Below are 14791 nucleotides of genomic sequence, written 5' to 3' on the forward strand. Positions count from 1 at the left end.
GAGCCAATTTTACGTGATTGATACCGATATTCTATTTCCGTATTTGTTGAATATATAAACATTACTTATAGTAATATTTAACATAGACTGTCTTAAACCATAAATTTTCTTAACACCAAATTTCGCGTTAATTTATAGTATGTAAATTGTTAAATTAAAATTAAATAGAACGCTTATACATTTCAATTAAATAAGTAATTTTTAGACAAAAACTATATTTTTCGCTTAATACAGGGTTGCCACACGTCAGGGAAAAGTCAGGAAATTTAAAAATTGCCTTCAAAAGTCAGGGAATTTTAACAATTTGTAAAAATTCAAGGGAAAAGGTAATTTTACTCTAGATCTATGACAAATTCTATGATTATCATTTATTTCCTAGAAAGTTTGGCTAACTTTTTCAACCTCGCAATAACCTTTATACTGAAATATAAGCACATTTAAATTTATTAACATAAAATAAAAAATGAAAAATTTGCCATTAAAAATTCAGGGAAAATCTCTTAAAATGATCAGGGAATTTGAATCTCAAAGTTTTGTGGCAACCCTGTAATATTATACCAAAATGTCTTTTCCTACAGAGAGCTACCTATAATTTATTTAATTCGGGACATGGTCATAAATTAAATATTAAAATGTTAGAGAATCCGCGTTAACTTTATTCCGCCATATAATAAGTTTATTTTCTGTATTCTTATAGAAGCGACGTGTTTTCGACTGTATATTAGGTTTTTCCTCGCTTATTCTCGGGCATAAATAGAATATGATATTATTTCGTTTAAGTTCGCGTCCAAGGAAGAGTTAAGCTGCATAAAACATGTTTTCGAACTCTACGCGGATTCGGCCACAGAACGCCAGAGAGAGAGAGAGAGCTCCGGAGAGGAGAAAAAAAAGCAGCTTTTTACCGAGTTATTTGGACGATATTTTTTCCCTGATAAAGTTAAGTTTCGGGATGCTGCGCGTGTCAAGTGGAAAGTAGAAAGTATTCCCAGTTTGGCCTAAGCAGCCCGTACCAGTTCCGTAAGTTTGTACGTGATATCGAGTGATCGCGGGGCAGAGGGAGAGATCACGTGGTCCGCCGAAACCGTCATCGGGAGAGCGACGGGGTTTGTGGAAAAGGCGGGAGTTTCCAGTGATAGGCAAAGTAGTCTCGGCCGAGTTTCCGAAGAGAGCTTCCAAAATTCATCTCTTCTCTCCGATCACATACAAACACTCTTCACTCACTCAAGAATGCGTCCGTGGGCGAAAGCGTGGTCAATTTCTTACGCCGTTCCTATCCCCTCCTCTCAGTCTTCTTCCCCTTCCCGTAGCGGACGAATTTATCGTTTTAATTCGTTATTAACCATTGGATATGACGCGCGCGTCGCGTTTGTGTGAAATCGCGTTACGTAATGTTACGTTGCGTTGTAGGTAGTTGTCGGAGTTTAATAAACGCGTCACTTCGAGCGTTTCAGCGGCGTATCGACAATTTCCGCGCGGGTTTGTTTGATTTAGAAATAATTCCTAAAAACGCGTGGTCGTCGATGGTTATTTAACGTTAACGTTTGATTGCACCGTGTGGTTCTATTTGGAAATTGAGTCTGCCTTTAACAGGTGACGTTTTATATGATATGTGATTCGGGTGTCGGATTTCTCGAGTGGGTTCCTTTCCCGTAGTTTGAAAGGTCCACGATCAACGATAGAAGCGAGCATGTTCCAACTGCAAACGGAAGAAGGTCGCAACTTTTTCACTTTCGGCGCGGATGAGTCGTACGATTCGGATTTCACGCCACCCGAATATCGCAAAGCCGCGACCAACAAGAGCGGCAAGCGAGTGTGCGTGGAAGGACCGGTCAGCGTCGTGGAACTGGGGGATTTGGGCGACAGACGCGGCAAGGGTTTGACCAGCCGGGCTAGGAGTTTGGCCCGTGACCCGTACGGCCACAACGCGGCCACTTGCAAGCGTCTGCAACAACCGCGTATGAGTTTGCTCGGCAAACCGTTGAATTACAAACCCAGACCACGTGATCCCAAATACCGGAAGCGACAAATGACAGTTTACAACTTCCTGGAGCGACCTAGAGGATTACGCAGCTTGGGTTATCACCTTTCCCTGTAAGTCAAATGAGAGCTTTTTTGTTTAAACGCCGGGGGGGATGCGACGATTTCACTTTCCACCGTTATTGCGCAAAAGTGTAGACGCGCACACCGACCGTACCAATCCACGCAGACCCTCCATAAACACCAGTTAATCCGTAAAGGTTAGGCTTATATTTTCGATTAACGCTCCGACAGTAACTCGGCGCGAATTCGAAGAACGCCTGTTTACCGCTAGCGCTACTGACCTATTATTTGTAGATCGAACCTGTGTATCTAAAGCCAGGCGCCCACTGCTCTTCGTAACGTCTCCGTCCTACCTTCCACAAGTCTTTGCTTCGTAACGGAGACAATGCCTTGTGGAAGGCAGGACGGATACGAAACGGAGAGCCAGTGGGCGCCTAGCCTTAATAACGACGCTAAAGGTAGGCTGATCTAATCTATAGCCTACGTAAAATTTCAAATTTAGGAAGTTACATTAAAAGTAATTTTTACGATAGCCAAAATGCTATTGGTAAAGTTTCGGTGTATCTGGGACGTTTGGTGCAACGTTTTTCACTACTGCTCGGTTGTAAGAGTAATCGGTGTAAATAGAAATTGGTCCGAATTGTAGTCAGCTATACAAATTCCTCTGCTTCTTCAAATTGGATTGGATTATGCAACAAAATAGGACTTTCACAAATTATACGTGACAGCATTTAGGCCCCACACTTTGAAATCATCTTAGAAAATATCTTTACTCTAATTCAAATTCAAATTTATTAGCAGTATAAATGTTCTTGTGATAAACTAATTTCCCTAGAGAAGCGAATAATTTCCGACTAGTAGCTTAAAGAAAATCAATATTTAAGGTTAGTTTGTGTTTCTTCGTTTAAAAAATTATTTATTAAATGAAAAGATAATAATTTTATAAACAGCTACAGGGGCTTCAAAATTTGTATCGTTACTCCTGACATCTAGATAGTGTACCTCTACGTGTAAAACGCGATTAATTAAATATACAAAAGCCCTAAAGGTATCTTCAAATAATATAAATCGATACGTATCTGAAACTTACGCGTGTTAAGAATAATTTTTTTTCCCGACAGATAAAGCACGCAAATTTTTTGTCGGTGCACTGTATTGATTACCAAAAAATTGATTTATGGCTTACGATATAAACCTTTAGTTGTTTACAATACGCGCTAGACAAAAGTTTTTATATTCTTTTCGTAATTATGTAAATTTTGGTTTAGTATCCTTTGTCCAATAACCGCAGTTACATTTTTGGCACGTTTCTAATACCGTATATAGGCGCTTCGTTTTTATTTCACTTTCATTTTGTATTTTCTTAGCACGTCTAAGAAATTTCGTGTATTTTTTATCGTATGATGAAAAGATCTTTGAAAGTGTTAGCGTAATAAAATTGGCAACGCGAACTTTATAAGGAATATCTTTCTCTAGGAATGTAATGTATGCGAACCGCCTTTTTAATATATTCGAAAAAGTGTGATAATATTGACTTAAAAGCGTCAACGTAACTTTGTTAAGGTTTGGCCAGAAGTTTATAGTATATGTCTTACGAGATAAGTAACCATCTAGGCCATAAAAATTAAAGCTTAAACCAGTTAGATAGCCCTATAGCCCATTAAAAACTAAAATTTATGGCGAAAACCGCATCAAAAATATTGAGTGGTTAATTTTTAATAAAATAAAGAAATTTCGGGAAATCGAAAAGCGCGCGTCCGCCGCGTCACCTGGTGAGAAGTCGGTGAGACGGAAAAACAAAGTAAAAGCGCGCGCTGCTGAAGATGCGAAAAATATGTTTTTCACGCGCGGCGCGTTCCAGTTATAAGAGACCTAAGCCTAAATTGTGCGATTTTAAAAGTTAGGATAGTTCGCAAATCGCTCATACGGGGTTAGGGGCGCTGGCGGCCAGTGGCGGCTTAAGGCTGGGTTCCCGGGGCGGCGGCAGTGTTTTGTGACACCCCCCAGGACCGTGCAGAAGTTTTCGCGGGTCCGTCTTCTTCAAGTTTAATTGTTCTGATTTGCACCCCCCCCCCTCGAGCTTCTCCGATGGCACCCCCTGCTGCCCTGGTACCCGCCCCCCCCGCCCCCTTAGGCCGCCACTGCTGGCGGCAGCCCCGAAGATGGCGGCGAAAATTCAAACCCAAACACCCGGCGTTATTTTTCGTTTCAACTTTTTGGGCCAAAAGCAATTTTTTCAAGACAAAAAAAGGTACATGTTAGTATATTGAACGTCTTGTTAATATTTTGATACGGAAATAAGGCCATATTTGGAAACATTTTATCTTCCCAGGCTCGACGTGATTTTCCAGCCAGACAGCGGATTGGCACACAAAATTTTCCTTAGCATGAAAAATGTTAAAATGGTACTTTAAATAAAAGATCATTCATAGCCGATTGCTGCTACTGGACATATAACTGGTTTGCCTATGGTTTCTTTTTATACTGCCAAAGCTGCGAATTTTCTACGCACAGATCTGGCAGCATTTTTCAAAAGGGGGCAAGACAGTCAGAGAGGGGTTTATATAACCACCTATTACACTGAATATGTACTAGCTAATAAATCATTTTAATTCTGCAATAGTTTTAGAATCTCACTTTATGATCAAATTCACCACGATTTATGTTTAAAATCAGAGGTTCGTGTTTCGAGCGAATAAAACTATTTAGCAGATTGAATACTTCTCCCGTAAGAGAGATCTTATACACTTTTGGTATTAGTTATTTTGCTTCTGCGAGATGCGCTTATGTATAAAGTTCCAATTTTCATTTTTGATTACGAATGTTTTGGAACCTTTAAATGGTCTTTGTCATTAGGGAATTTATTTACCAGTCGTCTGAACGCGGGCTAATAGAGTAGTATTGCTCTGTAGCTTTGGACTATGGCCGCCATTTTGAGGGCAGTTTTTATCTATAGGAAAAAGCATGGGTGACGTCGACATACGTCACGCCGATATTACTCTATAGAATTCTTCCACATTGGCTTTTCTGTGACTTTAATAGAAACTTGTAGAAAGCCTTGTGGGAAATTACACGTTTACTTTAAGACGCGTGGAACTTAATATCTATTACGCGATATTCTCGAGGTATTACTAATTAGCTACTGCCACCTACGAGCAACAAACAGAACACCCCACACAAGGAGGACGCAACCCGTCAAATGTCGTGGATTTTCTTGTGTACATTTTTCATTGGCTAGACTCTTTAGCGCCTGCTGCCGTCGGACGGGGAAAATTCGGAAATTGTCTCCCCCCCCCCCGCCCGTAAAACGTTTATCGTAAAGGCTCGTGACGCTCGTCCAATTAAATTCGTACACAACCCTTCGTTTTGAGTTCGGGAATGGTCGGGAATGAAATTTTCAATTTGCTCGCTATACTTTGAATGGGAATTTCAGTAATGCGCGGGAATGGTAAAACTATGGTAAATTTAAAGGGAATGGTTGGAAAATAAATATTTGAAGGGAAATGAAAGTTGTATTTTTACGCTATTACTGCATTTCTACTTTGGATAATTTTAATTGATTTTGTTGACTTTTGCATTTAATTCTTTTTCCTGAAATTTGTAAGCAATTATTGTTTATAGAACAATGTTTTAACAGAATATTAACAATACTTAAGCAGAGCACCTAGACGATCTGATGTAAGTTAATTTTTGTTACAAAATTTAATACGATAGGCTTAATTAGTGACAATTGATCTTTTTTACAATGTTTATATTGAAAGAGGAGCAGTTCACTTCGATGATTAAGTTTGCACCCTTGATCGATTAAATCCGATTAAATCACGATTAAGAAGATTTAATCATGCTTAGAAATAAATATATTCCAAAAATTAGATCGTGATTAAATCGATTTAATCACGATTAAGTCGATTAAATCGCGATTAAAAGATTAGATCGTGAATAAAATTGAATTGTTATTAAATCAAGATTAACAGGATTAAATCTGAATAAATCAAGAATAAAAAGATTAAATCAAGAATAGAAAGATTAAATCAAGATTAAAAAGATTAAATCAAGATTAAAAATATTAAATCAAGATTAAAAGATAGAATCGTAATTAAAAAGATTAAATTGTGATTAAAAGATTAAATCGTGATTAAAAAGATTAAATTGTGATTAAAATATTAAATCGTGATTAAATCGGATTAAAAATGTAATTGACATTAACACCATTTAATATATTTAATTGGATTAAACATCACGGTCAAATTTCCCCCCGGCACGAGAGGTGGTAGGGAAAATGTCACCGGTGTGCACCTCAATCTCGTTAGAAGACGAAAGTTGTAGGGAACCAATGAGATAGCTGGCTGATTTGATTTTTTAGAGGGCTGGAGCTTACTTTGGTAGTAGAGTTGAAAATCATCTCAACATAGTCATTTTCCTTAAATATAAATAAATACAATCTTCCATTGCCCCTTGCTGAATCGTGAATTTACTCGATTACAAAAAAAATCTGATAGTCGAAAATATTAATCGGATAATCAATTTGTGAAAATTCAGTGGAGCACTGAAAAATATTCTATTTAGGTCAGATAAAAAAATCTAATAACCGTTTTTTTTTTCAATCTAAATGTTATATTGCTTTTATATCCTTAAACGTATCGGGATTCGTTCAATATTGCGTTACATAAAGAAGGGAAAACTTATACCGACGACTTTCGAAAAGCAACAATTTAATATCCCGAAATAGAAAGATCATACGGTTTATACGAGGAAGCCCCGGTGATATTTGAGCAGACAGTAGCGGCGCCAGTTTTTGGGGAGGTGGGCCAACCATTTGGAGCCCCCCCCCCAATTATGGAGGGCCCCTCATATTTTTTTTTCCAAATCCGTCCACGTGGATTATTTAATTTTTTTTAGCAGGTGGGGCAAATTTTGGGTAAAATGGGTACGCGACGAAAAAATTAGAACTAATTATGGATTTAAACATTACTTAAAACAGAGTGTGTGTTGAACCTTTTTTGTGTACCGATAACACTTCACAAATAAGTGGTTATTTACTTATTTCCACGACTGAATTCCAGTCTATCAATTTACATTCATTCCTTCGGTACTTCGCGTGTACACCCCTTACACCAGAACGAAAATGAATGAACGTAGGTACACTAACGTCATTAGTAAAGTAAGTTTAAGAACCATTTATTTGTAAAGTTAAAATTTAAAGATACAATTTGGATATAGTAGCGCTCGCGAAAAATTAAAACTAAAAAATAAACTACTGTGAAAGAAAAGTTACTCGTACCTATGAAAGGAATAAAAACAGCAGTGTCGTTAATCTAATCACTCGCGTTGAATATTGGAAAATTAATAAATAAATAAATTATTTCGCAAATAAATTACAGAATTTTCTAATATTAAATAATTTAGATCGTGACTTTAAAAGGCTGTTTGGGGTTAAAGTAAATGGGCTAAATAAATAATAAAAAATTGAAGAAAACTTTTCGCCGCTTGTGGTGTTCGACTCTTCATTTATGGCCAGGCGCGACTGTTCGAGACTAGAGAGAAAGTAAACTAGAAACCTCCTTAAATATTTAGCCAGCGAAATAAGCGGGTTGTCTGCCTTAACGAATATAAGGCATTTGTCTCGCAAGCTCGAGACTCGGCGGCGCGCCCACACCGCCCTCTGACGAACGGAGACTGAAGTCATTTCGGTGCGCAGGGAAAAAAAATTATGAGAGCCGCGTTCCATCGAGAGAATGTTCTATGATTTTTTGGCGACCTTTTTTTGCGCCTTGGAACGGTATTGGCGTACTTTAATATTATATTATTTTTATTATCTTTTCTGTCCTTTTTGTCCGTGTTCTAAATGGAATTGCGGGGTCGCTAAAAGGTCAAAACTGGCCTTTTTCATTGGCACTTTTGAAAAGCTCTATGGAGTAACGAAACTATATAGCCTTTTTTATTCGGTTTCATTTATTACGGATAACTCGTATTTTTAATATAGATATTTTAATAATAACATATTTTAAATTGCTAATTTATAATATTAAAGTTCGTATTATATACGTACCTGTTTTATCATACAAATTGTAAAAGGTTAATAGGTCAGAAATAAAAATATAAGTTATATTTGAAATTCGCTTTATTAGTGTCCCAGGCTAAGCGACACTAACTATTTCTATAAATGTTTAATGTTTGGTGATATTTAATATTTATTACGAATGTAGTTGGTGCACCAGGGATATCCTACTTTTATTAGTATTAGTCAAAATTGACTACTTTTACCTTAAACCTCTCAATGAATATAAATTATCTTTCACCGATTTCAGCTAGTTTTCTAAATCAAGCGCGTTTGGAAACCAAGGTGGTGCCTTGTGTATTAGCCTAGCTGATTATTATTATCATTATTATTTGCAAGTTATCGACTTATAAGTATTGACAAGTTATAAGTAGATCTAATACTGATAACTTGTCTATACTTATATCAGTATTAGATCTACTTATAACTTGTCAATACTTATATCAGTATTAGATCTACTTATAACTTGTCAATACTTATATCAGTATTAGATCTACTTATAACTTGTCAATACTTACATCAGTATTAGATCTACTTATAACTTGTCAATACTTATATCAGTATTAGATCTACTTATAACTTGTCAATACTTATATCAGTATTAGATCTACTTATAACTTGTCAATAAATATAAATTAAATTTCACTCACAAATTCTCTAACGTAGTAATGTTTTTATGACTGCTAAAAAGATTTTTTATTAGTAATTAATTTTGAGATAAAAAAACCAAATTGCGGAGTCGCTAAAAGGTCAAAAACTGGCCTTTTTCATTGGCACTTTTGAAAAGCTCTATGGAGTAACGAAACCATATAGCCTTTTTTTTATTCGGATTCATTTATTACGGATAACTCGTATTTTTAATATAGGTATTTTAATATTAACATATTTTAAATTGCTAATTTATAATATTAAAGTTTGTATTATATACGTACCTGTTATATCATACAAATTGTAAAAGGTTAATAGGTCAGAAATAAAAATATAAGTTATATTTGAAATTCGCGTTATTACTGTCCCAGGCTAAGCGACACTAACTATTTCTATAAATGTTTAATGTTTGGTGATATTTATTACGAATGTAGTTGGTGCACCAGGGATATCCTACTTTTATTAGTATTTTTGCAAGTTAAAATTGACTACTTCTACCTTAAACCTCTCAATGAATATAAATTATCTTTCACCGATTTCAGCTAGTTTTCTCAATCAAGCGGGTTTGGAAACCTAGCTTAGTAACTAAAAATATTGGTATACTGATATATAAAGGTTTTTTTTAAAATTATTGTTTGAAATTTAGCCCGACCACCTGAATTAAAGGCTTTTAAAGTCGCTCGATTACTTAGGCCTAAGGTGGTGCCTTGGGTATTAGCCTAGCTGATTATTATTATTATTATTTGCAAGTTATCAACTTATAACTATTGACAAGTTATAAGTAGATCTAATACTGATAACTTGTCTATACTTATCAGTATTAGATCTACTTAAAACTTGTCAATACTCATCAGTATTAGATCTACTTATAACTTGTCAATACTCATCAGTATTAGATCTACTTATAACTTGTCAATACTTATCAGTATTAGATCTACTTATAACTTGTCAGTACTTATCAGTATTAGATCTACTTAGAACTTGTCAATACTTCTCAGTATTAGATCTACTTATAACTTGTCAATACTTATCAGTATTAGATCTACTTATAACTTGTCAATAAATATAAATTAAATTTCACTCACAAATTCTCTAACGTAGTAATGTTTTTATGACTGCTAAAAAGAACGTTTTTTAAAAAGATTTTTTATTAGTAATTAATTTTGAGATAAAAAACCAAATTTACTGAAAGTTACAAATAACAACGACCTTCCCCGATAGTTAATTAACATCCTGAAAACTTAACATTTCTAGGTAATATAGTTTTTGAGCAAAATTCCTGGCGCGATTAAATTAAAATACCCTGTATAAAGAAACAATACGTTATTAATAATTAAACAATTTACTTAATTTAAAATCCATCCGATATCTAAATAAGAGCTTGTAAACTGTATCTTCTCCGATTGAAATTTAACTAACAATTTCGGTTGTATTTTCAAATTCAAATTAGATTATAACGAAAGCGACTTGGCCCTTCTCTGAAAATTAATCCCTTTAATTAATTTGGACAGTTGTCACCTTCATTCGAGAAAAGAGACAAGGATAATAAAGGGAAAAGGGAGACTGACTCGATAACGAATCAAATCGCTTTTCCATTTTGGGTGTTTGTGTCCTTTTTTCGTTTTTCATATCGAATTGGATTTCTAGAATTTGAATAAGCCCGGTCCCGCGCGCGGGTTGGTCGCTTCAAATCTGTCACGAGTCCAACGTCATCCGAAACTTTAATTAACAAGAGCGGGGTAAACGAGAAGGGCTCGGTATTAGCGTTTAAATGACGAAAGAGAGACGGAATCATCTCATTCGAGTACTGGTGGATTCTCTCAGGCTGTTTGTTTACGACGCTGTCCGGTGAGGTCGCCAAAAGATAATTAACCACGTTTCCCGATGTACCGAACTAGTCGCGTTTACTTGGCGCTGATATTGATGTTGAGGTATAATGAGGTTTGTCGGGCCGATTCCGACGTCTTTACTTGGTAACGTTAGGTATTTGCTAGACGACATTGCTTATAATAGCGTGAGGAATGAGTGAGATTTTGCTCAGCGTTACGTGTGAATAGTTGGCTACTCTCCTATCTGGTGTAGTAGAGGAGAAATGACGGAATCGCGACGGTAAACGGTGAACCGTAAACGCTTTCCTATTCCAATTACCGTTAATGCCCATAATTTTACGTCGGGTACGATATCAGCATAAGGTCGCTGTAAGTAAAGGTCTACCATAGGGGCCCATGGTAACGGCGTTATCCTGGAGAGAAGAAAATTAACGTACGACGATACTGCAGTAGCGACATCTTCTTTTTCCAAATTTCTACATCTAAACTATTATCTTACTTGGTAGAGCAGCCACGCTCGGGTTGATAAATGCCACACAAAACGCGTCTAAATCTCAAATTTAAAAATAAGTCTTATTTCTAAAAGGCAGTTTTAGGTTCTGGTGAATCATTTTGCAAAGATAAGTGTTAATTTTAAGTTTTAAAGCGATACAATAGCTGAAAACTATTCGTGAGTTCTGAACCGTTAAGAGAACGGCCTAGGACTGAGCTGTGATGTCACGAAAAAGTTCTGGATAGTTCAGAACTTTTGTACGAATAGTTGTGATTCGAATTAGGATCGTACGATTTGACGTCCGCAGCCCGATGTGCAGACGAATTTCAGAGATTTCAACCTTGAGTTCCGGCCAGTACTTGGTCTTGAGCAGGTACCATTTAGAACGGTTCCGAACGGTTCAACAAGAGGTTCATGTCTGCGAATAGTTTGCATTTGGGTAGTTCTAGAATTTTTTTTGCCGAATAGTGCGCATGGGGACTGGTTGAACGGTTCAGAACTCACGAATAGTTTTCAGCTATTAGCTCTTTATATAAAATACGAGAGGTCACGTGATTTTGTTAGTTTCATCGTGCTGCAGCAGTGAAAGTTAGAGAGCGCGCGCATATTTTGGTTTTTGTTGACCTCCTGCGAAAACGCACGAGACCCTCGACACGGAAATATTAGGAAGCGCGCGCTCCAAAAAATAACACTTTTTATACATGAATGCGTATATATTATTTTATAGAAAGAGCTATTGTGAATAAGGATGATAAAATACGCGAATAAGCCTTGGCTACGGTGATAAGGGCTCGCGGCGGAGATTTCTCTAGCGTGGTTCTAACTTGTAATTTTAAAACGTTCGCGCACAACATGTGCGCATTCCTAATGCATTTCGCGAAATTTATATAAGAAATGCATAGTTGAGGACGTAACCACTAGAAGGTGCAGATTTTGAATACCTACCTCCAGAAGAAAATAGGGGGAAGTACGCTTCTAGTCAGCTTTGGAAAGGCGTCACTTTTCACGAATTTTCGCGCCAAAACGGTTTGGCGGGAAATCGCGGATGAATACATCGTTTAAAAAGTCATTTTTCTTAAATTGAACAATTGTGACATATTGCCCTTCTCATTCTCTGCTATTTGAGCTAAGGCGTATTTGCTTTCGTCGATTATAGCCGTGTTGAATCAAAACAAAAGTAGGACTACTTTTTCAGTTTGGTTTATTATGCGTAAAAAGGCGTTTTCGTGGGTCACACGACGACTTCTACGGCTCAAAGCTACAGATACGTACTTCCCCTATTTTCTTCTGCTACCTCTTAATAGTGGGTATGTGACCGTCAAAAATTTGGCCTAGACCTTTGCTTATGGCACGGACTGTCTATTAATAGAGAGCCTCCGTGCTTATGGGGACCTTATGGTAGGCTTGTGATACCAGCTATAGTGTCTGTAATGCCCGATGTAGGACTGCCTTCTCAGATATTGCCATCCAGCTAGTGATCGTTGGTATTCCGGACGTTTCGGGTCAATGCTGCCTACCCGTCTGCAAGCTGCCAATTATCGTGATTTAGGTTAAATATCGATAGTATCGATTTAAAATTGGTAATCGTGAACGTAGCTGAAATGGAAAGCAGTTGCAGATCTGAAGCCACATAGATGGATTTCGAAAGTAAATTTTTGGAAATTTTGTTATCCCTATCTTGTGAAGACATACTTCCTCTACGTTATAATGTCACCTGTTCCGTTGTCTACTTGTTTTTAAACTAGTGTTAACTTCGCACTTGCGCAGTCGTTGTTACGCCTATTTCCCCCAATATCCATATGTTAATTAGTCCAAGGCGGAAAAGACGACTTTATGACGTAGGGGAAGTATGGCTTCCAAAGTTAGGGGGGTAACGCAATAGGCCTTTCTATAAAATAAGCTACGCTTGCTGAACTTGTTTTTATGTAGCTCATTCGTCACGAAATCGTAGAAGTTCAGTTCAGTTTATGCTTAAAAACAGGGTGCCTCGTCGAATTTACACTTATATCCAGGTCTTTTCGTAGTAAAACGTCATCGATACGTCACCCGTGAGTCCGTGACGCAGCAGAAACATCAAAATATGGATTAACAATAACTCACAGGAATAGTTTTATTCACAAATATCAAAGAGTGTAAATTATACACTCTCTGCCAATATGTTTGTTTCAAACGCCATCGGTCCTAGCGGGAGAAATCGGAACTAGGCCTAAGCGGAAACGATTCAATTTGTCACTGACGGAGACTGGTTGTGACAGTTAGTCAGAGTTTTCGGTTTATTCTAGAAGTATAGCCGGCGAAATGCTATGCATTTTTTGAATCGCGTTTGGGTTTCTAAAACTTAATTAAAATGTTTAGGCAAATACTTATGAAACTTTAGGTACACCTCTAAAAGTACAAAGCCATATTAAGATGTAAATATTGAAATTTCATCAGGTTAGATTTATTTTTGATAATAATAATAGAATCGAAATCTTAGGCCTTGGTGTGATAACAAGAAATGTTTCAGGTGATGAAGATGTTTTATTTATGGAAACACCTATTTTAAGTTGGTTTAAATTTTATTAACAATTACTTAGCATGTCAAATACAATAACTAAATCCCAAGTAGATCAACATAAAGTATTAAAGGTGCGACTGAATGTATTCAATGGAATAGAAAATTCGTGGACCAATTTTACTGACAATCGCCATTTTTATAAACCATATTAAAAAACCATAGTGTTCATTTCAGACAGGAGATGGCGTTTCTATTTCCGGATTTGAATCGTTTCTGGGGCGGAAAGGTGGGAGCACAGGACTGTCAGAGTAGTAGAGTTTGTAACATTTTATTCCATTATAACTTAGGTACTTCACAGTTATAATGGAATAAATATTTTCCTTTCTTCGTGCCAAAATTCCTCGTCTATAGTTTGCTTTGTTATGACGGTCTTGCTTCAGTGTTCATACAGAATTGCATCCGAAATCATCAGTGCAAGACGGTAAAGTGTAGCACTCGCTGTCTGCCTGTTTTCTGGACAAAATGGACAATGTACATAACGTTCTATAAACGTATTTAGGAGAACCTTGAGAAGGTAAACCCTAGAACCTGGTTACCATAACCAATATTATTATCTATTCCCTTTATTCGTAATTTTCTAGGAAATGATGTAGGTGGAAACGTTTGTCATAAAAAATATTTATTTTTTCATTCAAATTTTATTCATTACCAGCACACTTAGAGAAAAGGGAATTTTTTACAGATAATTAACGCCTTTCTCATCCGGAAATATTTCTTTCGGCCTCGTACTTGCCGTTAATGAGCTGTCCTCACGTAAATGCTCTTTTCTTCGTATTATCCTTCCCTTATCCAACGCTACAGCAGCACCGCCTCTACCGAGGCATAGCGGCCTGTGACGCAACCTCGTTCCGGGTACACCTTTGATATTTCAACATAAAAGGGGAGGATAGGAACTCGTCAGTCGATGTGTATTTTATAATTAGAAAAGGAGACCCATCTCGCGTTCGATTTTCTGCAAAAGATGAGGGACACCGTGTATTTTTTCCTATTAAAAGTATGCCTCGATCAATTATATATTTCTAAGGACCCGCCACTTATGAAGCGTAAATGTTTAAATGGGTATTTACAAAGCGAGGCCTATAGACGATCAAATAGGTCGCCCACGAAATATCGCGTGTTTTCTAAGGTATACCTTCTTAGAACGTTTTCTTAAGGTACCTAGTAAT

At 36.8% G+C, this 14791-nt stretch overlaps 1 protein-coding gene across 1 annotated transcript; it reads left to right on the forward strand.

Moving 5' to 3' along the window:
- The first annotated feature begins 1687 nt into the window (after positions 1-1687).
- On the forward strand, positions 1688-14213 carry LOC149940822 (uncharacterized). Its single transcript, XM_090179376.1, has 5 exons — positions 1688-2091; positions 13800-13851; positions 13913-14046; positions 14125-14139; positions 14207-14213. The coding sequence occupies exons 1-5, from the start codon at positions 1688-1690 to the stop codon at positions 14211-14213; spliced, it is 612 nt and encodes a 203-aa protein (XP_090035502.1).
- Positions 14214-14791: the final 578 nt, after the last annotated feature.

This window comes from Leiobunum rupestre, chromosome 6, assembly GCF_980474605.1.
Source record: "Leiobunum rupestre chromosome 6, qqLeiRupe1.1.hap1, whole genome shotgun sequence".
Classification (NCBI taxonomy): domain Eukaryota; kingdom Metazoa; phylum Arthropoda; class Arachnida; order Opiliones; family Sclerosomatidae; genus Leiobunum; species Leiobunum rupestre.

Coding starts and splice junctions, on each gene's coding strand:
- LOC149940822 (XM_090179376.1), top strand. CDS start 1,688: ATGTTCCAACTGCAAACGGAAGAAGGTCGCAACTTTTTCACTTTCGGC. Junction 2,092..13,799: donor TTGGGTTATCACCTTTCCCT/GTAAGTCAAATG, acceptor TGTTCATTTCAG/ACAGGAGATGGCGTTTCTAT. Junction 13,852..13,912: donor ATCGTTTCTGGGGCGGAAAG/GTGGGAGCACAG, acceptor ATTATAACTTAG/GTACTTCACAGTTATAATGG.